Here is a 25,807-nt window from a genome sequence, read left to right as displayed (position 1 = left end):
GGCAGCGATCGGTTGAAGAGCATGCATTTAGTTTTACTTGTATTTAAGAGCAATTGGAGGCCACAGAAGGAGAGTTGTATGGCATTGAAGCTCGCCTGGAGGGTTGTTAACAGTGTCCAAAGAAGGGCCAGAAGTATACAGAATGGTGTCGTCTGCGTAGAGGTGGATCAGAGATTCACCAGCAGCAAGAGCAACATCATTGATGTATACAGAGAAGAGAGTCGGCCCAAGAATTCAACCCTGTGGCACCCCCATAGAGACTGCCAGAGGCCCGGACAACAGACCCTCCGATTTGACACATTGAACTCTATCAGAGAAGTAGTTGGTGAACCATGCGAGGCAATCATTTGAGAAACCAAGGCTGTAGAGTCTGCCGATGAGGATGTGGTGATTGACAGAGTCGAAAGCCTTGGCCAGGTCAATGAATACGGCTGCTCAGTATTGTTTCTTATCGATGGCGGTTAAGATATCGTTTAGGACCTTGGGCGTGGCTGAGGTGCACCCATGACCAGCTCTGAAACGAGATTGCATAGCGGAGAAGGTATGTTGGGATTCGAAATGGTCGGTAATCTGTTTGTTGACTTGGCTTTCGAAGACCTTAGAAAGGCAGGGTAGGATAGATATAGGTCTGTAGCAGTTTGGGTCAAGAGTGTCCCCCCCTTTGAAGAGGGGGATYACCGCAGCTGCTTTCCAATCTTTGGGAATCTCAGACGACACGAAAGAGAGGTTGAACAGGCTAGTAATAGGGGTGGAAACAATTTCAGCAGATAATTTTAGAAAGAGAGGGTCCAGATTATCTAGCCCGGCTGATTTGTAGGGGTCCAGATTTTGTAGCTCTTTCAGAACATCAGCTGACTGGATTTGGGAGAAGGAGAAATGGGGAAGGCTTGGGCGAGTAGCTGTGGGGGGTGCAGTGCTGTTGACCGGGGTAGGGGTAGCCAGGTGGAAAGCATGGCCAGCCGTAGAAAAATGCTTATTGAAATTCTCAATTATAGTGGATTTGTCGGTGGTGACAGTGTTTCCTATCTTCAGTGCAGTGGGCAGCTGGGAGGAGGTGCTCTTATTCTCCATGGACTTTACAGTGTCCCAGAACCTTTTTGGGTTTGTGTTGCAGGAAGCAAATTTCTGCTTGAAAAACCTATGCTTATTATAGTTCATTTCAATTTGGCCCAAACCACATAGGTCAAGTTCCACGAGTGTAAGGGGTTAACCTGATGGTTCTTTGAGAAAATATTGTAGTTCAAACAGAACAATACTATAGGCCTCCAGTTCTTTAACTAACAGAGCAAATTAACAGTGTGTGTGTGTACCTGGTTCTTGTTGGGGTTTTCCATGAAGACACACTCCTTCATGCTGTATGACACTACGGCGTTGCCCCCCAGAGCTGCTACATGGGCACGGACCATGGCAAACACCTCCGCTATGAAGGAATGCAGGAACCCACTTACACCCCCCTCCTAACACACACACAGGTAAATATGTTAACCTTTGCGAAATCATTGCAATGAGCTAGCAGAGGAACAGACTACGCACACCACAGAAAGACATGTAATCATTTCCTACTCATCTCTGATGACACCTGCAGGAATCTATTGCACAAACGTGTGTGTGTGTACCTCTCGTAGTGACGTGGTCTCTCTAATGAAGAACATGTTGATGATTCCCAAGTATTTGACGATGCGCGTCCTGGGGAGAAAGGACAGAGGAGTCATCTTCACCACGGTAACAGGGGCACCGCATGGCAACGACCTGGTGGAGCGTAGGGACCGGGACCGCACCTCTGGGAGAGGACTGCAGCGCTCTGAGGACGAGACTGGAGGAGGGGGAGAGAGAATGGGGGAGAGAAAGGGAGCGAGCGAGAAAAAGAGGGAGGGATGGAGATACCAGACTCAGCCTTTAAATGGTGCTACAAAGAACAGAGGATATGATGAGCTATGAGCTGGCGGAAATGGATATAGAGTGTGTGTGTGGAGTTTGAATGCAAACTACAAACGGGTTAAATTTAGGCCAGATCCAAATGAGAGCCGGTAACTTTGGAAATGCACATTTGAATTAGGGATATCTAATGAATTTCTTTTGTCCACATTTCTTTTTCCTCAGAGTAAGCAACAGCAAAATCAGACAACCCCATAGTAGAATAGTTTATTTATTAAATTGGTCAGCTTGTCACATTCTATACGAGAAAATAATATTTCTCTCAAGAGTAAGGAGCATTCAAATTTCTGCACAGGAAGAGAAACATGCATGCCCAGTCATTGTACAGCATTTGTCACGAGTGTTATAAGGAGTGGACCAAGATGCAGCGTGGTATGTTTCCATCCTCTTTATTTAGAAGAGAAACTCAAAGAAAAACAATAAATCGCAAAACGAAACATGAAGCTAACAATAGTTCTAACAGGCAACTATACATAGTCAAGATCCCACAAAGCACAATGGGAAATGGCTGCCTAAATATGATCCCCAATCAGAGACAACTATAAACAGCTGCCTCTGATTGGGAACCACACCAGGCCAACATAGATATATAAATCACCTAGATAACCCACCCTAGTGACACCCTGACCTAACCAACATAGAGAATAAAAAGCTCTCTATGGTCAGGGCATGACAGCATTATTAATGCAGTGGTGGGAAAACACACTTTTGAAAGCAGTTTTGAAAAGGAAGATCTTTTACTATGCTCATTTCTCAACTCCTAAAAATGTGTGAATTGCACCATTTTAAGCGGCTAGGTTTATGCACATCTAGCACTAGCCAATAGTGTTGAATGCATGGGGAGACCTGTGCTAAATGTAGCACGGGTCAGGTGTAACTGGTAGGCCTACATTATATTCACTGTACATGGTCCTTTGATGAGTGCCAGTGGCACATTTTTGGGGACTTTCAAGCCATCAATATGTTGCTAACTAGCAACAAGATAATTTTTAGAGTTTGGTCAAGCTAATGATCAGCCCAATGGGGTAAATACAGATGGGAAACCCTATGCTTCAGCCTATTTATGTATTGCCACTATACTGCGTCAGTTGGGCTACAGCCTGACGATATGGAGAAATATGTTATTGGGCTCATTTCTGGAGGGGGAAATTATACATTTGATTCAGTTGAGTAAAGTGTCCATTTAAAAAGTTGCCATAACTTACCTTACAGTCATTCTATCAAAAAATGTGTAGGTCCCGCAGCGACCTATTCTGTGATAGGTGTCTTTGTCAGTATATATTGTTCCGGCGCGCCCACAAACTAGGTACCCCACACCTCCCAAATGAACCACTCACTATAAGTTGTGAGTTTGTTTGTTTGTTTGTGTGTGTGTGTGAGAGAATGCGCAGCAGTGTAGCATGATGACAGTATAATCACAGTGATGAAAGCGTGAGCTGCCATGCACCATTCAGTGACAGACAGGCAAACAACCATACAGCCTCTGCAAACAGACAAGACAGACGTACATACACAGACAGACAGACTGGCCAGGCCTTGTGTGTGTGTGTGTGTGTGTGTGTGTGTGTGCGCGTATGTGTGCATGCATTTACCTGTGTGTGTGTGTGTGTGTGTGTGTGTGTGGTGTGTGTGTGTGTGTGTGTGTGTGTGTGTGTGTGTGTGTACGATCGATACAAAACAGAAACAAATTAGGCAGTCTGCTAAGCAGAATGATTCAATTAAGCCAGAGTGTGGAAAGATGTTCCATCTTGGTAACATAGTGAATGATGCTTCAATCTGACCTGGAACCTTCAGAGCCAATTTGAATAACATTAAGTCTGCATCTCAAATCCCTCCCACTCCCTAGTTAGAGCATTACACAGGGATCTTGCCATATGGCTCTGGTCCAAAGTAGTGCATTAAAGGGAATAGGGTGTGATTTGAGATGTGTCCTTTCATTTAATCCCAGTAAATTATTCCCAGTTATCATCACAGTTTATGACAAAGTTAATTTATGTAGCATCAAACTGCAATTCCCCCAAGTCGCCAGCTTTAGTGAGATATGTTTTTAGTGTGTTTTAAGATCCTATTTCATGTTTACTTCCTCCATGTCTGTCACTATGCGGACAGGGTCAGAGGTTATACGCTGGCTGTTGGTTGGTTATTCCTCTGAGGGCGGGCTTCAACTTTCACACTCTAGTTAATCAGCTGGTGCATGATCTGTGACGCTCCGCCCCCCAGCGGCAATTGGGGAGGGATGTGTATGTTTGTTGTGTGTGTGTGTGTACCAGAGTTTGCTAGCGACTGTGTCCTCCTACTTGTCTTAACTGATCCTCGTCTTATGGTGTGAGCTTTCAGCCTAAGCAGCTCTAGCCAGGTGCTGCATCTGTCTGCAAAGGAACCGTAATCAACCGAGGAAACTGGAGAAAACATACACACACACACACACACACACACACACACACACACACACACACACACCACCACCACACACACACACACACACACACAAGCTCGCACACACACACACACACGTGCACAAGCTCGCGCACACACACACACACACACACACACACAAAGCTCGCACACCACACACAACATCTACACCACATACATGGCGCGTGCTACACACACCACACCACGTACCGAAAACCGCATACACCCATGACATAGAAAATAATATAGACACATAATGAAAAATAATATAGAGTAAATAAAGGAGGAGGTTGGGGCGGAGCAGGAGAACAAAAGGATGAGAACTAAAACAGGGCCGTGGTAGCCATGGCAGCAGGGGAGGGGGGGGGGGGGGGGGCGGCTTACCTCGAGACGATGAGTGGGTCATGGCACTCTCTGGAACACCTGTGACACACACACACACACACCATGATGCACTGCCACACACACAACCACTGATGTTGACTCTTCAGGCCTCAGCAAGATACAACACACTGTATCTCAATACCTTACAGACACTTCCTTATACCTGGTCCTATATCCACATCTTGTTCCCTAGTTCTAAATCCTATCTCCTAGGTCTAGCTCCTAGTCCTGGCTGATGTGGAGAAGGTGGAGGGCGGCCATTTTGGTTTAACCCCAGCTCTCTCTCCAGATCAGTGAAGAGCAGGATTGTTTTTCTTATAGTCATCACAGTGCTACTCCACATAGCTCTACACACACACACACATGGCTGCAAGTCTAAAACACCTGAGAGAGGATGTACCTGGTTATACAGTTACATTATTTACCTGGTCATACAGTCACAGGCGGTAAAGTCATGTTTAACACAACTACTACAGAACATATTGAAATAGAGGACAGAGAATAGAACAATATGGTTAAAGGAGCTTCAAGGAGTGAGACGTTCCAGGCGGTTAGAGGATTTCTGATGTTTTGTCTGCTGAGGGATGGCTATTGGAGGTTAAAGGTTAGACAGTTGTTAGTGATCCGGGATTATAAGGGGTAAGGTTTGGTGTACCTGAAGGTTTGGCTGTAGGCTGGTTGTTGGAGGACGTTGACTCTCCACACAGCTCCATAGAAAACTGTAGCTGCTCTTCATTCTCTCCACTCCCTGGAAAACAAACAAACACACACAGAGTTTAATCTCTTTCACTCCTCAACCCACCCAAGTGCACTAACTCGTGTCTCGTCTCCTTCAGCTCTACATAACTCCAGACCCTTATCCCTTTATCTCTAACCCCTGACCTACAGCCTTTGAGAATACTAACCCTTGTTAAGAGCCTTGTCTGCTGCCAGCTGAGTCTCCTTGTCAAAACTCATGGCTACAGCCGTCACCGCCACCTGGAGAGGACAGGGGGAGAGAAAACGGGAGAGGGTATGTGAGAAAATGAAATTATCATTACCTTGTTACTATCATTTATTGACACAAACGTCAGGTAAAGTGATAGGGGGAAAAATGTATACAGTTACATATCGCAGTATTATTTTTGGATATTATATTGATATTTGACTCAAAGTATCGACTTCTTAAAAAGGTATCTTTAGCTAGCGCTAGTCGGCTGTACAAGCACTAAAACCCATCCTATAGCCCAGGTAAGGCTGGGCGATATGGCCTAAAAATCTTATCTCGATTTTTAAAAACATATAGGAGTTTCACGATATATATCTAGATTTTGAAAACATTTTTTTACTTAATACGCGTTGTTGTACAATTAAAGGTAAAATACACTGCATTTCAAATAGTCAGCAATAATCTAAGGAATTCAGGGCTTGTGAAGTTATACCTAGGCTAAATATAAGCCTTCCACAACCATAAGACCCAGTAATAATTTAAGAATTTTATCAAAATAGTTTAAACTGCTTTTTTGCAATAATCACTGATCTGGCTTTCAAGTCTGTCTATGAAAATGCCCTTTTTTGTTACAAATTTAACTAGAACCATGCATAATGCACATTCACTAATAATGACTAACATCTTGTAGCAGCCATTAGACTCCACCATTTTTTAAACACAGGTCTCATCAACAATCTCTCAAGCCCACGTGTCAGTGATTAGTCAGCGAATCTTCATATTTCAAGTTTCGCCAACTTGGGATCTATTTGCTAGCTAACAAGGTTGAACAGTTGAATTGTTATGAACACACCATTCGGTCTGTCTCCAACTCTTTGAAAAGCATGTTAGCCTGTCCACATGTTGAAATCAAGCGGCCTACCTTATTTCTCAGAATGGAAACAAGTTTCCAATTCCTTATATAATTGTGTTTTATGTTTATTGCACATTTATAAAACAGACTAGTTAACAGTCTTTGACTAAAATGCTGCTAGCGGTATGTGGTACCACAATGCCGCGCACAACAAACATAATTCATTTTCCAGAATCAATGTTCATTGATACTCTCGTTTTAGTAGTGTCTGCTCTGCACACAATTTGGGTAGTTGAGAAATAAAATGGTATCGTTAGAAAAGTTAACTTCTCCAGTAAATTAATGTCTCACTTTGTTTTTTGGTGTCCATGTGACCGATTCTGTTGGACCAAATCTCAAATAGCGAGTTGAAACCGCTTGTCAGAGAGGAAGATGTGATATCAACTTTGTTGGCGAATGGAGGCAGGGGGAGGGGCTTGGTGTGTGTGTAAACCATAGAGGAAGAGGCGAAGTTGAAAGCAAAGATTTTTTTAACTAAACCAAGATAGACCACAATCTGTCGTTTCCAATTAGAACAAATGAGTAATAGTGGGCAGAACAAGCAAGGAGTTGGGCAGAACAAGCACGAGCTAGCGAGATCCTATTTGCCTGTTCTAGCATCATCTGCATATAGGAACGCCTACTCTGTGAAGCGCGTGTGTGCAATAAATCAATTCGCCTTTGCACTCCTTCTAAACGACGCAATTTTGAAAAACTGTAACAAAGGGCAAAGTCTACTCTACTTAGTCCCCTCTGTTCAAAACAGATGCTAGATTTGGAAACAGAAAACTGTATTGAGATCAAATGTTTAATCGATGAGAAAATTAGCAGAATGTTGGCCAAAATCCATCTCCTTTCACTGCTGGCCCCTGGGCTTCCTCTCACTAGTGGAAACGCCGGGCAGATGCTTCATATTTATGCATCCAGTGAAATATCTGTCTCATTGTTCTATCTGTGGTGAAAGGTTTCAAAATAAGGGCAATGCATTTTCTAGGGGCTATTTTTTAACCTAAGCTTGTCGTCTGCCTTCCCGCATTGTTAGGGCGGAGACATGCATTTCGTCATTATATACAGATCTCTAGTGTAAATGGGAAGGTGCACACAACACAAGAGGAGTGAATGAGACGAAACCAAAAATACAACATGAGAACAAGCGGACATAAATGCTAAAAAAACCTCAAAAATAACAAAACCTTGATTCTTGCGATACAGGCATTTGGAATATGGCACACAAATATACATTCTAATTAATTAGATATATCGCCCAGCCCTAAACCCAGGGTTATTCAACTCTTACCCTACAAGGTCTGGAGCCTGCTGGTTTTCTGTTCTACCTGATAATTAATTGCACCCACCTGGTGTCCCAGGTTGAAATCAGTCCCGGATTAGAGGGGAACAATTAAAAAACGCAGTGAAACTGGCTTCGAGGCCCAGCGTTGAGTTTGAGGAATATAGCTTATTCTCCATCTTCTTTTTAAATAGTGAGCCAACATGTTTTCAGCACTTATTTCCCTGAGTGATCAAAACTAATTTTCTCATGCTCTCTCGTCTCTCTGCAGCAGACGCATAGTGAGCAATATGTTTGAACATCAAATCAATAAAACACCTTTATCGAAACGCAATACATATGGAATCGTGAGAATCGCAATACATATCGTATCAGCACCTTAGTATCTTGATAATATCGTATCGTGAGGTCCCTGGCAATTCCCAGCTCTAATACTGACCAAAATGTTTATAGGAAAGATGGACAAAAATAGGAGAGGTGTGCTTAGGTGTGTGTCTTCTCACCTGTATGAGTTCTTCCTCTGGTACGGCTACAGTGAAGTTGAGATGGCATAGACAGCAGGGGATCATGGAACGTAACTTAAAGTATAGACTCTACACAGACAAATAAAAGCAGACAGTTCAATTTAATACAGAAGTTAAAGATTACGTAGATTAAGTAAGAGGAACAACAATGCTTGGGCTTGACCAGCGTATCCCCATTGTGTGTGTGTGGTCTTACCTTGAGTAAATTCTCACAGAGGTCAGTGAAGATCTTGTTGAGGCCCTGGTTGGTCAGATTGGCATTATTGAGTCTGTAGACCCTGACAGATGTAAACATCTAGGGAGGGGGGTATTGGCGAAGAACGAAATATAAACATATTATAATCTCTCAATAACCTGTAGAACAGTAGTAGTAACAGCCAAGTAGTAGTAGTACACTCGTACAGCATTAGTAGTAATACAGTAGTAGTACACTAGTAGCAATAGAAGTAGTACAGTAGTAGTAGAAGTAAAATAGTAGAAGTAGCACAGTAGAAGAACAGTAGTAGTAGTAGAAGTTGTGTAGTAGTTGTACAGTAGTAGTAGTATTAGTAGAAGTAGTACAGTAGTAGTAGTAGTACAGTAGTAGTAGAACAGTAGTAGTAAAAGTTGTACAGTAGTAGAAGTAGAAGTACTACAATAGTAGAAGGAGTAGTACTAGTAGTAGTAGAACAGTATTATAATTAGTACAGTAGTACTAGTAGTAGAATAATAGTAGTAGTAGGACTAGTATAGTAGTAGTAGTATAATAATAGTAGTAGTAGTAGAACTAGTATAGTAGTAGTAGTAGAATAATAGTAGTAGTAGAAGAAGTACAGTAGTAGTAGTAGCATAATAGTAGTAGTAGAAGAAGTACAGTAGTAGTGGTAGTAGAAAAGTAGTAGAAGTAGAACAGTAGTAGTAGTAGTAGAAGTAATACATGAGTAGTAGAACAGTACTAGTAGTAGTAGAAGAAGTACAGTAGTAGGAGTAGTAGAACAGTAGTAGTAGTAGAAGAAGTACAGTAGTAGTAGTAGAACAGTAGTAGTAGAAGTAGTACAGTAGTAGTAGTAGTAGTAGAAGTAGTACAGTAGTAGTAGTAGTAGAAGTAATACAGTAGTAGCAGAACAGTAGTAGTAGTAGTAGTAGTAGTAGTAGAACAGTAGTAGTAGAAGTAGTACAGGAGTAGTAGAACAGTACTAGTAGTAGTAGAACAGTAGTAGAAGAAGTACAGTAGTAGTAGTAAAAGTTGTACAGTAGTAGTAGAACAGTAGTAGTAGTAGTATTAGTAGTAGAAGTAGTACAGTAGTAGAAGTAGAACAGTAGTAGTAGTACAATAGTAGGAGTAGAACTAGTAGTAGTAGAGCAGTAGTAGTAGTAGTACTAGTAGTAGTAGTACAGTAGTAGTAGTATAAGTAATACAGTAGTAGTAGTAGAACAGTAGTAGTAGTATTAGTAGAAGTAGTACAGTAGTAGAAGTAGAACAGTAGTAGTAGTAGAATAGTAGGAGTAGTACTAGTACAGTAGTAGTAGTTGAATAATAGTAGAGGTAGAACTAGTATAGTAGTAGTAAAATAGTAGTAATAGTAGAAGTAGTACAGTAGTAGTAGTAGAACAGTAGGAGTAGAGCAGTAGTAGTACAGTAGGAGTAGAGCAGTAGTAGTAGTAGAAGTTGTACAGTAGTAGTAGTAGTATTAGTAGAAGTAGTACAGTAGTAGAAGTAGTACAGTAGTAGAAGTTGAACGGTAGTAGTAGTACAATAGTAGGAGTAGTAGTAGTAGTAGAGCAGTAGTAGTACAGTAGTAGTAGTAGCAGAACTAGTATAGTAGTAGTAGAATAGTAGTAGTAGTAAAAGTAGTACAATAGTAGTAGTAGAACAGTAGAAGTAGTACAGCAGTAGTAGGAGTAGAGCAGTAGTAGAAGTTGTACAGTAGTAGTAGTATTAGTAGAAGTAGTACAGTAGTAGAAGTAGAACAGTAGTAGTAGTACAATAGTAGGAGTAGTACTAGTAGTACAGTAGTAGTAGTTGAATAATAGTAGAGGTAGAACTAGTATAGTAGTAGTAGAATAGTAGTAATAGTAGAAGTAGTACAGTAGTAGTAGTAGTAGAACAGTAGTAGATGAAGAAGTAGTACAGTAGTAGGAGTAGAGCAGTAGTAGAAGTAGAACAGTAGTAGAAGTAGTACAGTAGTACTAGTAGTAGAATAATAGTAGTAGTAGAACTAGTATAGTAGTAGTAGTTGAATGGTAGTAGTAGTAGAACTAGTATAGTAGTATTTAGTAGAACAGTGGTAGTAGTAGAAGTAGTGGAGTAGTAGTAGCAGCAGAACAGTAGTAGTAGTAGAACAGTAGTAGAAGTAGTACAGTAGCAGAATAGTAGTAGTAGTAGTAGAACTAGTATATTAGTAGCACTAGTATAGTAGTAGAACTAGTATAGTAGTAGTAGTAGTAGAGTAGTAGTACTAGTATAGTAGTAGTAGTAGAACTAGTACAGTAGTAGTAGTAGAACAGTAGTAGAAGTAGTACAGTAGTAGTAGTAGAACAGTAGTAGGAGTAGAAGTAGTACAGTAGTAGTAGTAGTAGTAGAACAGTAGAAGTAATATAGTAGTAGCAGAACAGTAGTAGTAGTACAGTAGTAGTACTAGTACAGTAGTAGTAGTAGAACAGTAGTAGTAGTAGTAGCACAGTAGATGTAGTAGAAGTAGTACAGTAGTAGAAGTACATTTTTAAAATCCGGACGACGCTGGGCCAACTGTGAGGAGCAGTAGTAGTAGTAGTAGAAGTACAGTAGTAGTAGAAGTACAGTAGTAGTAGTAGAACAGTAGAAGTACAGTAGTAGTAGAAGCACAGTAGTAGTGGTAGTAGAAGTACAGTAGTAGTGATAGTAGAAGTACAGTAGTAGTGATAGTAGAAGTACAGTAGTAGAAGTACAGTAGTAGTGGTAGTAGAAGTACAGTAGTAGTGGTAGTAGAAGTACAGTAGTAGTGGTAGTATAAGTACAGTAGTAGTAGTAATAGTAGTACAGTAGTAGTGGTAATAGTAGTACAGTAGTAGTAGTAGTAGTAGTAGTAGTAGTAGTAGTAGTAGTAGTAGTAGTAGTACAGTAGTAGTGGTAGTAGAAGTGTAGTGGTAGTAGATAGTAGTAGTAGTAATAGTAGTACAGTAGTAGTAGTAGTAGAAGTACAGTAGTAGTAGTAGAAGTACAGTAGTAGTGGTAGTAGAAGTGCAGTAGTAGTAGTAGTAGCAGCAGCAGTGTTTCAGTGTGTGAGTCTGACCTGTAGCCCTGAAGTCCAGTTGTAAATCCCAGGCATGATCTCTGTGTTACAGCTGTAGAACCCTTGAGAGAGAGAGACAGGTAGATGGACGGACATCGTAAAAGAGCAGAGCTGAATAGAATAGAACATTTATAGTAGAACAGTGTGTGTGTGTGTGTGTGTGTGTGTGTGTGTGTGTGTGTGTGTGTGTGTGTGTGTGTGTGTGGTTGTGTGTGTACCTGCAGGCATGGGGGGCATCAGTGAGTAGGGATTGGAATGTCCTCTACTGAATCAGTGTCATCAATCTAAAGACATGAGAAGAAAAGCATTAACACACAGATTTGATGTGATTTATTAGGACTCCATTAGCCGAGCCAATGGTACAGCTAGTCTTACTGGGGTCCAACACATAAGCAAAAATACATTATGACAAAGACTTTACAATTTCCATACATTAAAAACATTAACATGTAGTGTGTGTGTGCATCTATCAAATTACACATAGAGTGGGGCCAAAAAGAGTCATTAGTCAGCCACCAATTGTGCAAGTGTTCTCCCACTTAAAAAGATGAGAGGCCCTGTTAATTTTCATCATAGGTACACTTCCACTATGACAGACAAAAATGAGAAAAAATCCAGAAAATCACATTGTAGGATTTTTTATGATTATTTGCAAATTATGGTGGGAAATAAGTATTGGGTCAATAACAAAAGTTTATCTCTCAATACTTTTGTTATATACCCTTTGTTGGCAAGACACGAGGTCATAACGTTTCTTGTAAGTCTTCAACAAGGTTTTCACACACTGTTGCTGGTATTTTGGCCCATTCCTCCATGCAGATCTCCTCTAGAGCAGTGATGTTTTGGGGCATGTTGCTGGGCAACACGGACTTTCAACTCCCTCCAAAAGATTTCCTATGGGGTTGAAGATCTGGAGACTGGCTAGGCCACTTCCAGGACCTTGAAAATGCCTTCTTACGAAGCCACTCCTTCGTTGCCGCCGGCGGTGTGTTTGGGATCATTGTCATACTGAAAGACCCAGCCATCGTTTCATCTTCAATGCCCTTGCTGATGGAAGGAGGTTTTTCACTCAAAATCTCCGATAACATGGCCCCTCATTCATTCTTTCCTTTACACGGATCAGCGTCGTCCTGGTCCCTTTGCAGAAAAACAGCCCCAAAGCATGAATGTTTCCACCCCCATGCCTTCACAGTAGGTATGGTGTTCTTTGGATGCAACTCGCAGCATTCTTTGTCTCCAAACACGACGAGTTGAGTTTTTACCAAAAAGTTAATTTTGGTTTCAATCTGACCATATGACATTCTCCAACTCCTTCTGGATCATCCAAATGCTCTCTAGCAAACTTCAGACGGGCCTGGACATGTACTGGCTTAAGCAGGGGACCGTCTGGCATCCACTGGCAAGATTTGAATCCCTGGCGAGCGTAGTGTGTTAGCTGATGGTAAGGCTTTTGTTACTTTGGTCCCAGCCCTCTCTGCAGGTCACTCACTAAGATCCCCCCGTGTGGTTCTGGATTTTTGCTCACCGTTCTTGTGATTATTTTGACCCCACGGGGTGAGATCTTCCGTGGAGCCCCAGATCGAGGGAGATTATCAGTGGTCTTGTATGTCTTCCATTTCCTAATAATTGCTCCCACAGTTGATTTCTTCAAACCAAGCTGCTTACCTATTGCAAGATTCAGTCTTCCCAGCCGGTGCAGGGTCTACAATTTTGTTTCTGGTGTCCTTTGACAGCTCTTTGGCTTGGCCATAGTGGAGTTTGGAGTGTGACTGTTGAGGTTGTGGACAGTGACTTTAATACTGATAACAAGTTCAAACAGGTGCCATTAATACAGGTAACGAGTGGAGGACAGAGGACCTCTTAAAGAAGAAGTTACAGGTCTGTGAGAGACAGAAATCTTGCTTGTTTGAGGGTGACCAAATACTTATTTTCCACCATAATTTGCAAATAAATTCATAAAAAATCCTACAATGTGATTTTCTGGATTTTTCCCCTCATTTTGTCTGTCATAGTTGAAGTGTACCTGAAGTGTACAGGCCTCTCTCATTTTTTTAAGTGGGAGAACTGTGCACAATTGGTGGCTGACTAAATACTTTTTTGCCCCACTGTACACTGTCAGTACAATACAACAACAAGTAGGTCACATGGGGAGAGGGTGTTGTGCCGTGAGGTGTTTGCTTGGTTTTTTTGAGATCCTATACAGATCATAGAGTAAGCCCACACACTACAATTACACATCCAACAAAACACACACTCCTACAGTACACACACCCTACACGTACAGTACACACAGCCAACCGTACCTCCAGTACGAAGGCGTCCTTCTGCGCCGTGGGACAGTCTAGTTCTGACAGCTCTCATCTGAACTCTCAGAGGTAGACCTGAACAGTCTGGACCGCTGTCTGTCAGGGATAGGAGACCCCACCACCTCCTCTATACAATCCTAACAACAATAACAACAACTCAACAATGTGTGTTTGTGTGTGTGTCTGACCATCCCTGTCCGGGTTGTGAGCCGCTGAGTTAGTCACCATAGAACACAATCAGTCCAAAACTCTACACTAGGTAGAAGTAGGTCATTCCTTTTCACACCCAATTCTACCCACACCCAATATTGTGCAATCATCGGAGTAACGTTCTATATTAGTGATACTCACACACACACATTTTAATGTACTCGCATAGAGCTGTGATTCAGACTGTACTTAGACAGAGCTGTGATTCTAGACTATCATAGAGCTGTGATTCTAGACTATCATAAGCTGGTGAATCTAGACTATCATAAAAGCTGTGATTCTAGACTAACATAGAGCTGTGAATCTAGACTATCATAAAGCTGTAATTCCTGACTATCATAAAGCTGTGATTCTAGACTATCCTAGAGCTGGTAATCTAGACTATCATAGAGCAGTGAATCTAGACTGTACTTAGACACAGAGCTGTGATTCTAGACTACATATAGAGCTGTGATTCTAGGACTATCATAAAGCTGTGAATCTAGACTATCCTAGAAGCTGTGAATCTCAACTATCATAAGGCTGTGAATCTAACACGATCATAAAGCTGTGATTCTAGACTATCCTAGAGCTGTGGAATCTAGACTGTACTTAGACAGAGCTGTGAATCTCGACTATCATAGAGCTGTGAAATCTCTTTGAACTGTGAAATCTCGACTATCCTAGAGCTGTGAATCTAGACTATCATAGAGCAGTGAATCTAGACTGTACTAGACAGAGCTGTGATTTTAGAGTATACACATTTACTGTCAAGCTGTGATACTCATAGAGCTGTAATTGTAGGACTACTCATATATTGTGATTCTAGAGTGGGTGTACTGAGATAGAGCTGTGATTTTAGAGGGTGAGGTACTCATATAAAGCTGTGATTAATAGAGAGGCTAATGTGTCATGCATCACTCTAATTGGGCATGCTAGTACTGTATTCAGGCCGGTGAACGCCTCAGGGTCCAACGTAAATAACTTCTTAATAACCAGAGAAAGACACAGACAGGAATTAACTATGATGTTCCACACAGACTTGTGTGTGTGTTTGTCTCTCTCTCACCGGGGGGTGTATGTTGTAGAGCTCCTTGTTCATGGCGATGGTGTCATTGATGCGTTTCTGCATGGTTGAAATGTGTTGGTCGTAGCTCAGGTCACTGGGGGTCTTACCAGCTATCTGGATACCACCTGGAGCTGGCAGAGCTGACAGGTACACACCCGTTGCAGACTGGACACACACGTCAGAGAGTTAGAGACAGACATACACACACACGTCAGAGAAAGAGACAGACATACACACACGTCAGATACACACCTTGTAGCAGACATAAGGAGAGACACAGACACACACACTCAAACACAGGACTTACAGCTAGTCCTAGGAGCATGTTTTCTCCCACACTGATCTGAATGCGGAGCCCAAACAGAGCGTTCATGCAGCGCAGCTTCAGTTTGTTCATCAGCTGGGTGTGGAGCTCATACTCCATGAAGGGGAGGAGGTTAGAGATGGCTGTGGCATTCACCTCGCCTTGGGCCTTCTTCTTGATACGACACAACCTGCAATATAACACAACATTACACACACACCTCCCTGGGCCACCTTCTTCATAGGAAACAGTTTAGAGGAACAACACAAAGACAGGATATATGGTTGTAGTGGTAGTGTGTGCGTTACCTGGCCTGTATGAGGCAGCCCTTCCCAGTAACAGCAGCCTCAGCAGGTAGGTCTATGGTAGTAAAGAGCACGTCAGGGACCTTCTGTCTCCTACAGTGGTAGCAGTATGTGAGCTGAGCTGGGAACGGCATGTTGAACTCATCATATGGGATGTGACAAAATCCGCAGCTAGGAGGTGACGCATCATCAAACCTGGAATACACACACACTGCTCAGAAAGTATGCTAAAAAGCTATGAAATTCATTCATTCATTAACATTTTACATTAAGTCATTTAGCTGATGCTCTTATCCAGAGCGACAGGAGCAATTAGGGTTAAGTGCCTTGCTCAAGGACACATCGGCAGTATTTCCACTTAGTCAGCTCAGTGAACCGGCGACCTTTCGGTTACTGGCCCGACGCTCTTAACCGCTAGGCTCCCTGCTGCCTCATTACACCACTGTCCATTTAGAAGCAACCCATGACTAGGTTAATTAGTCCAAAACCCTCCCGGCCACTCAAGTTCTCTCACCCCTACACTAACACCCATCCAACACAGTGTGTGTGTGTATATGTGTGTTCCTACCCCAGCCAAGCTGAGCTAACTTCCCCCTCTGCCCTCTCCGACCCAACCATGCCGAGGGGTGGTTGTCGTGACAACCTGTGGTCGCTGCCGCCGGCGTCCAAACAGCCCTCGCGCATGAACCTGGGATTCAACATGGCCGCCGTGCCCGACGCAGACAAGATACACACCTCCTCACTGTGGGCGGAGGGGGGAGGGGAGAAGAGGGTGATATGGGGATGTTAAAATTAGTATACAATTAGATCACTTTCTTTGCCCATCAAACAGACTTTGAAATAGAGCTTTGGTCTAAGTATGGTGTGTGTAATGTACCAGATGGTGGTACTCTCGCTGTATCCCACCACAGCGTGGCAACCCAGGGCTTTGGCATGAGACTTGATCTCCTGACGAATCTCCTCCCACCACGCGTCCCTCGTCTCTGGCTCGTCTGCAACACACACACACCGTCATACACAGATACACACAGTCACACATACATAGCGACACACACACACAGACACACTGGCTGGCTACCTGACTGACTGTCTACCAGAATCTAGCGACTGTCAGAAATGAGCTGACCATCAGAAACTAGCAGCTATTAGAAACTAGCACCTATTAGAAACTGGCAATTTTCAGAAATGTACTGACTATCGCAAACAAACTTTTAGAAGAAACTATCAGAAATTAGTGACGGAAACTAGCTACTATCGGAAACGACTGACTATTAGAAACTAGCGACTATCAGCAAATAGATCTGTCTGTCTGACCAACAGAGAATCAACTGACACATTTAGCTGATTGGGCTAAAAGGTGCATCATAGCAAGCAGATACCACTTAGCCAACTGTCAGTTTGTAACACAGTGAACATGATGTTGATGACAAATATGAAGACAATGAAGGTGTTTAGTAAGTGTCTGGGCTGTTCTCATCTCCTATAGCATTATCTCCAGGCCAGCCAATCACAGGAAGACAGGGATCTAGTGGGGTGGCGTCCCAAGTCCCCTACATCTCCTTACCTTCATGCCCATAACGGGAGGGGTTCAGTAGGGCACACCAAAGCTAAACATTTTGAAAATGGAAAACAAATAAGAATATTCTTATTGGACAAGTTCAGGGAGTGCCTTCCTGTTTCAAAACGTTACCTCCAGGTTCTGTGCCCCCTGAACACAACCCTGGCTTCACATAAGGCCAGGAAAGGAGGAGAGGAGACCATCTCAGAGCATTCATCATATTTACATGAGGGACACCTGGTGGAGGCTGAACCATGGTCCTTAATAATGACCATTGGTCCAAGCCATACCTCCTTGGACAGGCCACATGCCCACCCACACACACACACACAGAGACAGAGAGACAGAGAGAGAGAGAGAGAGAGAAAATGGGAGGAAGGAAGGGAGAGAGAAAGAGAAAAACAGAGAACGGGAGGAAGATGGATGGATCAGGCGTAACAGAACAAGAGCAGCGTCCTCTCTAAAAGAAGCAGCATGTCTCATAGGGACGCTCACATCACGTGCACGCTCATGGGCAGAGGAGGGCCATATTCATTCATCACAGAGTCTAAACCACCTCAGCCGTCTTTATCTCACTACACTACTCTCCGTTGCACTCCCTCCCTCCATTCCTGTACCCCCCTCCATTCTCTTGTCTCTTCCCCCCTCCCTGTATGAATACGGCCCAGTGGAAGCCAGGGATGATATGCACATGCCCAGTCTATCTTTGTGTGAACCTGGACAGGTTTGTCCACAATGAAGATGCTTTGCTGGGTTAGGGGAGCATTAGGGATGCATTGCGTTACAGACTGCCGTAGCAGGAGCAGCCTGGTAGGGTGGGCTAGCCAGGCGGGGAGGGGGGGGGGGGGGGGGTAGCACATGCTCAGCACACACACACAAAGACAAGAGAGAGATGGCAGCTCAGTGAAAGATTGGCTAGTAACAGAGATTTAGCCTGGAGGTTTAACAAGATGTTTGCACACCCATAGTTGTGTGTGTGTGTGTGTGTGTGTGTGTGTGTGTGTGTGTGTGTGTGTGTGTGAGCTGCCATGTCTCCAGTGTGTGAAACCAGTAGAAGGAGGGAGGTACCTGCAGCAACACTATTCCAGTCTAGCAGTTTGTAAGAGCGTGTGTTACCCAACGCTGGGCCAGAACAACACACACCATTAGTACAGAAAGAGAGAGAAAAAGAGAAGATACAAACTACAACACAAGACAACAGCACCACAGTCATTGCAAAGACAGACCACTGAGTCAATACCAGAGCCTAGCAGAGAGAGGGAGAGAAAAGCAGACAGGGTGAGAAGAAGAATGATCCAAGAGAGATGCTGTGGAATTAGAGGAGGGAGAGAGGTATAGCCTAAAGAGGTGAGAACGAGAAGAGGCATGCACTAGCAGATCCACTGCTTTCATAAAGTATTCACACCCCTAGACTTTATCCACATTTTGTTGTGTTACAGTTTAAAATGGATTAAATTTCGTTTTTTTTTGTCACTGGCCAACACACAAAAAATCCTTGAAGGGAAACATGGTTTAGTCTGCTTTCTAACAGACACTGGGAGACATATTCACCTTTCAGCAGGACAATAAACCCAAACACAAGGCCGCATCTACACTGGAGTTGCTTACCAAGAAGACAGTGAACGTTCCTGAGTGGGCGAGTTACAGTTCTGACTTAAATCTACTTGAACATCTATGGCCAATAATCAACAACCAATTTAACAAATCTTGAAGAATTATGAAAAAAAATAATAGGCAAATGTTGCACAATCCAGGTGTGGAAAGCTCTTAGAGATTTACCCAGAAAGACTCTTTGAGCCAATTAGTTGTGTTGTGACAAGGTAGAGTTGGTATACAGAAGATAGCCCTATTTGGTAAAAGACCAAGTCCATATTATGGCAAGAACAGCTCAAATAAGCAAAGACAAACGACAGTCCATCATTACTTTAAGACATAAAGGTCAGTCAATACGGAAAATTTCAAGAACTTTTAAAGTTTCTTCAAGTGCAGTCGCAAAAACCATCAAGCACTATGATGAAACTGTCTCTCATGAGGACCACCACTGGAAAGGAAGACCCGGAGTTACCTCTGCTGCAGAGGATAAGTTCATTAGAGTTACCAGCCTCAGAAATTGCAGCCCAAATAAATGCTTCACAGAGTTCAAGTTACAGACAAATCTCAACATCAACTGTTCAGAGGAGATTTGCTGCAAAGAAATCACTACAAAAGGACACCAATAAGAAGAAGAAACTTGCTTGGGCCAAGAAACACGAGCAATGGACATTAGACAGGTGGAAACTCTCCAAATTGGAGATTTTTGGTTCCAACCGACGTGTCTTTGTGGTGTGGGTGAACGGAGGATCTCCGCATGTGTATTTCCCACCCAAAAGCATGGAGGAGGTGTTATGGTGTGGGAGTGCTTTGCTGGTGACACTGTCTGTGATTTATTTAGAATTCAAGGCACACTTAACCAGCATGGCTACCACAGCATTCTGCAGCGATATGCCATCCCATCTGGTTTGGGCTTAGTGGGACTATCATTTGTTTTTCAACAGGACAATGACCCATCACACCCCAAGGCTATTTGACCAAGAAGGAGAGTGATGGAGTGCTGCATCTGATGACCTGGCCTCCACAATCCCCCAACCTCAACCAAATTGAGATGGATTGTGATGAGTCAGACCGCAGAGTAAAGGAAAAGCAGCAAACAAGTGCTCAGAATATGTGGGAAGTCATTCAAGACTGTTGGAAAAGCATTCCTCATGAAGCTGGTTGAGATAATGCCAAGTGTATGCAAAGCTGCCATCAAGGCAAAGGGTGGCTACTTTAATGATTCTCAAATATAAAATAGATTTTGATTTGTTTAATACTTTTTTGGTTACTACATGATTCCATATGTGTTTTTTCATAGTTTTGATGTCTTCGCTATTATTCTACAATGTATAAAATAGTAAAAATAAAGAAAAACCTTTGAATGAGAATGTGTTCTAAAACTTCTGACCGGTAGTTTATGTAAATATGATATTTCTATATTTCATTTTCACGTGACCATGTTGTTTTCACTTTGAATCCATTTTGAATTCAGGCTGTAACACAACAAAATGTGGAATAAATCAAGGAGTACGAATAATTTCTGAAGGCACTGTATCTCTACAGTCTAAAACTTAGGCTAGGGCTAATGTTTTTCTACAGTACTGAGAGTTAAGGTGAAAATACTAGGGCTGTCAGAGTTTAATCAGTTAATTAAAGTAAACTTTTTGTAATTTTTGTGCACTCTTTATCATCTGAGTGTTCAAAATACACTGAAAACATCCCAAATACATAAAATTACACGATTACATTCATAGATTATGTTTTCATGTCTGAAATTGATTAATATAAGAATGTTCAACTTCTTTCACCCCCGAAAATGTTTAGGGATCTTTTTCCACAACTGTTCATTTCTGGTATACGCACCATCTAGCCTGCTGAATGGTCCTGGACCCTCTCTGGACCGCCACAGCTCTACATCCCAGAAGAGAGCCTGCAATAACTGTCTCGATTAACCTTTCTCCTAACCATGTAACATTGAACACTACACCACAACAGACAGACAGAAAGCTGCTGCTCTCTGTGGAAAGGGTGATACTGCGATGACACACTGACAATATTTTACTGGGTGTAAAGTCTGCTTTCAAATCAGAGGAGTCTGACAGACAACTTCACTTCCACTGCACTTCACCTCTCGTTCCAAAGCCAAATCTACCGCTCTCACAATACTCAATAGTGTTTTCACGATGCCAGAATTTTTACTTTGATACCAATACCAGGTTTAGTATCACAATGTTTGATACCATCATAACACTCAATACCACTGCAAAAAAAGAAGGCATATTAGCCAAAGTCACAAAATGAACAACTCAGCTACTGCTCTAGGCAACTTTTGAGTTCATTATCATTACATTGAAAACATTTTGCATCAACATTTTTCAAAGACAGCCATGTATGCATTAACTTTGACATTTTTTTTTACTAACCTAACTACATTATTTATTTTAACTATAAATCAAAACTGGGTAAATCAAGACGTAGCCTAGGCCTATCCACAATACAGGTGAATGCATATTCAATACAAGTGTGTGCATGCATTGAGTTATTGAGCTTGGCTGAACGCGATATACAACATCCGTGATTAGCATTTAATATATACATATTAACAACTGTGGCAACGATAAATGTCCATTGGGGTGGGGACAGGGTAAATGTCCATAGGGGGAGCAGTGGGCTGACTAGTGGTGGCTATTCAGCATGATAAATGTCCATTGGGGTGGGGGCAGGGTAAAAATGTCAGTTGAGGTGGGGGCGAGAAACAAACCGGTCCACCAGGGATATGAATGTATTGCCGGCTGCATACAATGTGTTTGGACGGTAAGATGAAACGACTCAATATCGCCATCTGCCGGACTTTAGGCTACCTACAAAGCTGGAAGCTACCGGTATCTTCTTCCATTGTAAAGTGTTCTAGCCTGTATGGACATTGTTTTGTGAACAGTAGTTAAAAGTTTCAACATTTCTACATGCTGTGTCGCATTAAGTGTGTTTACTTATGTGTAGCATGAATGGGGAGCTAACATAATGTAGCCGGTGCGAACTAAAATAAAAAGAGTCGGCTGAGCTGATAGACAGGCTTGATCTATGAGACACAATTAACAGAAGTACCAAAAATAATTCTAGTATCAAACCGTTTTTCATGATCTAGTATCACAAAAGTACAGAGATTTCGGTATACTGTGTAACACTAGTACTCAGACAAACAAGGCCCTAAAAAGCTCTTGCACCATCCTCTGGAGAGCCCTGCAGTTGTGGACGGTGCAATTGCCGTACCCTTCAACGATACCGTTGAAGAAGTCCCACGGTCTGTGTGAAGGGACCACTTCAGGTAGTCAGTGATGTGCACGCTTTTGACCCTCTCCACTGTAGCCCCGTCGATGTGGTGGGGGTGCGCACTCTCTGCTGTCTCCTGTAGTCCACGATCAGCTCCTTCGTTTTGTCGACGTTGAAGAACTTATTTTTTTCAGTGTGTGTGTTTGTGATTAAGGCTGTTGCTGTATTACCGCTACACCGGAGGTCACGAGTCAGGAAGGCAGTCAAATTCCACGTGACCGTTTAGTCACGGTAATAAGGCTTCTACTATCTCTGATGCTGCTGATGGTCATTAGTAGCCTACCAAACGTTCTAACTGCCTGGAACTCAGCACTATTGTCCCTCTAATCACTCTGGCATCAATGTAAATGTGATAAAACACTTCATGAGAGCCCATGAACTCATGTTGCGCAACCTTTCAATAGGCTATGCAATTGCGCAAGAAAACAGAGTGATGGCCTCTAGTAAAAAGAGGAGGATCAGCTTTCTATAGGCTAGGCCTACAATATTTATTTCTCAACTTTCTTAATATTAAGCACTTTACTTATATTTACAACAGGAGTATAGCCTACCTGGCTGGCATGAAAATAAAACACAGCAAAAAGTGTCCTCCATTCCCTATTTAAGTGCATAGATGAAATGTACACCTTCAGGATGTGTAAGGGCTATTTGACCAAGGAGAGTGATGGAGTGCTGCATCATATGACCTGGCCTCCACAATCATCCAACCTCAACCCAATTGAGATGGTTTGTAGTGAGTTGGACCGCAGAGTGAAGGAAAAGCAGAAAACATGAGCTCAGAATGTGGGAACTCCTTTAAGACTGTTGGAAATGCATTCCTCATGAAGCTGGTTGAGAGAATGCCAAGAGTGTGCAAAGCTATCATCAAGGCAAAGGGTGGCTACTTAGAAGAATCTAAAATCTAAAATCTATTATGATTTGTTTAACACTTTTTTGGTTACTACATGATTTCATATGTGTTTTTTCATAGTTCTGATGTCTACACTATTATTCCACAATGTAGAAAATAGTAAAAATAAAGACAAACCCTTGAATGAGTAGGTGTGTCCAAACCTTTGACTGGTGCTGCATGTAAAGACAAGATAAAATCAAGAATAGTCTGATAAGTGACAATATTAGCCTATCACTTTTTTTGCGACTTTTTTAAAATCATAGTCGCACACCTCATGTAGCCTAGCCCATCGGCCTATATGTTTTAATAAGGTTTGTATCACAACTAAAGTGGCAAAATAACTTCTTAAAATTAAGCACATTGATCCGTTTTACAAGGGGTGTATTGCCTAAATGGCAAACATAAGCAGCGAGTGTTTCAAGTTTGGGGAAGATAATTTTCACCATAAAAATGCACCTTTATAATAAAAGCATTACATGCATTATTGCATTTGCGGTCACTTTTGATAATGGTGTTTTCCACTAATGGAACATACCGCTTATAGCCTACTACCATGTGCGCATTGCTGAGCTTTTGTGAAGAAATAGCCTAATAGTTTATAAACATTTTAAGCTAAACCTTCTGATCTGTTGCATCAGCCACATTATGTAAAACGTTTTTTTTTAATGCTAATGGCTGTATTGATTTGGGAACGATCGCATCCCACAACTGTCCCAGACTATGTTTAGAAATTCAATTTCTCGCACAGATTGGAATAGGTCGACCTTTGTACTATGGGGGATAGTAGATTTACATAGGCTAGTGCTTTTGCTGTTTGTTAGGCCTACTCATCTTATTGGCTGACGAAAAGTAAATGTGGACAGTTCTTCCAATATCTTTAATATGCACCTCGGAATTGGATAAAGACGTGCACAGTTGCATCCCCGATGTGTCGGTCTTCACTTGTAGCCTGTGAGAAAAACCGTTCGGATTTTTTTAGGGTGCATTACGGCCACACAGGGGGATGCCGCCGTGAAATTCTAGGCATTATCAAGTGCTTGTCAAATTGTGAATGAGTGACTGATGTAGCGTGTACAGCCTGCACAAAAAAAACAATGCAGAGCTCATGCCTTTCAAGCAACTTTTCTCAAATCATTAGAGTCGCATCATGCAGCCTTACAATGTATTAAAAATGAAATCATATAGCCCAACATTTAAATTAATAACTAAATTAGGCATATAGGAATACCCATTTCTTTGTTAACCGCTCAACCCAGCCGCATTTGCGCACTCCCTCAAATCGTTTGTAGAAAATATCCAGTCCATTTTATTCAGCTTTGTTTAATTGTATTCTTCATATTATAAAATAATGCCACGGAATTCGAAGCAAATCTGGTTTGCTAAATTAACTAGTGTAGCCCACCTAACATAAGGACAACTCAGAGTATGCTATTCTGTTCTTCTGAAATAGACTACATTTTCTTCATATCATGCTTCTTTAGACCCATCTAAAATAAATAATGGATTTATTGTGAAGGTGTAGGCTATATTACATTGATTTATTAGACTTTTTAAAATGTAGATGTTCCAAAAGTCAGCATCAGTGGCTTGTAGGCTGTGTGTGGAAGCCAGGAGATGCTAAATGTGTTTATGTTAATTAACGGTAAATTACCGTGAGACCGACAGTCATTTGCTTGACAATCACCGGTTGATGAAATGTTGTGACCGCCACAGCCCTATTTGTGATGCTTAGCAAAACTAGTTTGAACATGTTAAATCCGCTCTTTTCTGGATGGAAGAAATTGCAAGTGAGAAATATTAATCTGCCCGGCCTTGAGGTTTTCATGGGTCCACCCCTACCTGAACAGGTCCGTGCCCAAAATGTTAACTTTTCCCTCGGGTCAGGTCTTGTTTGATTGTTATCGGGTCTATGTAACTATAGCTGATAGACCTGAGTGAACCCGAATGGTAGGCTCAACATTTTCATATCGTCATACCGTCCTTGTCTCATCCCGGGATTTACGGTATTACCGGCATAGCTAGTAGCTACCGAATGTAATTTTTGGTGAGTGTGGACATTTACATGCGAAAGTGAACAAGAGAAATTGTCCAAATTAACAAATTTGGGATGCATGCTTTTCTGAAGGAAGAGCAGCATGTGTACATGGAGTAGATGTGAAAAGAACCGAGGAGGAAAAAAACACTAGTAGGAAGCATCGGATTTTGGCAATGAGGCCCTTTATCTAATTCCCCAGAGTCAGATGGAGTCATGGATACCATTTGTATGTCTTTGCATGCAGTTTGAAGGAAGCTGCTAACTAACACTAGTGAAATTGCTAACTAGAGTTAGCACAATGACTGGAAGTCTATGGGTATATTCTAGCATTCTAGTAGATACCCATATACTTCCATTCTTGTGCAAACGCTAGTTATCATTGGCTCACGAAACTACCTCTAACTTCCTTCATACTGGACACGGAGACATAAAAATGGTATCCACAAGTTCATCTGACTCTGCGGAAGTAGATAGAGGGCATCATTGCCAAAATCCAAAATAGACCCTTTAACAAAAAAAATTGAAAGAAATATTCAAATTAATTGAAAAACGAATAGTTTTGACAGTAATGAAAAACCATCCCAGGGCTTTTTCCAAATACCCCAGTATACAGTATATACGGTATACCGC

General features: G+C 42.0%; 1 protein-coding gene across 1 annotated transcript in view; it reads right to left on the bottom strand.

Moving 5' to 3' along the window:
• Positions 1-25,807, bottom strand: part of c2cd5 (C2 calcium dependent domain containing 5) — a 68,872-nt gene that overhangs the window by 5,922 nt on the left and 37,143 nt on the right. The window contains 18 exon segments of the mRNA XM_023985690.2: positions 1,311-1,457; positions 1,617-1,813; positions 4,233-4,304; positions 4,735-4,773; positions 5,390-5,482; positions 5,640-5,712; positions 8,346-8,435; positions 8,563-8,661; positions 11,618-11,697; positions 11,846-11,870; positions 11,872-11,901; positions 13,921-13,974; positions 13,977-14,060; positions 15,182-15,346; positions 15,489-15,675; positions 15,794-15,985; positions 16,359-16,532; positions 16,668-16,782. Coding sequence (XP_023841458.1) covers positions 1,311-1,457; positions 1,617-1,813; positions 4,233-4,304; positions 4,735-4,773; positions 5,390-5,482; positions 5,640-5,712; positions 8,346-8,435; positions 8,563-8,661; positions 11,618-11,697; positions 11,846-11,870; positions 11,872-11,901; positions 13,921-13,974; positions 13,977-14,060; positions 15,182-15,346; positions 15,489-15,675; positions 15,794-15,985; positions 16,359-16,532; positions 16,668-16,782 — 1,916 coding nt within the window.

Source organism: Salvelinus sp. IW2-2015, linkage group LG4q.1:29 (assembly GCF_002910315.2).
Source record: "Salvelinus sp. IW2-2015 linkage group LG4q.1:29, ASM291031v2, whole genome shotgun sequence".
In the NCBI taxonomy this organism is placed as follows: Eukaryota; Metazoa; Chordata; class Actinopteri; order Salmoniformes; family Salmonidae; genus Salvelinus; species Salvelinus sp. IW2-2015.
Note: the sequence above shows the minus strand (reverse complement) of the source record. Positions and strands in the feature narration are given on the sequence as shown.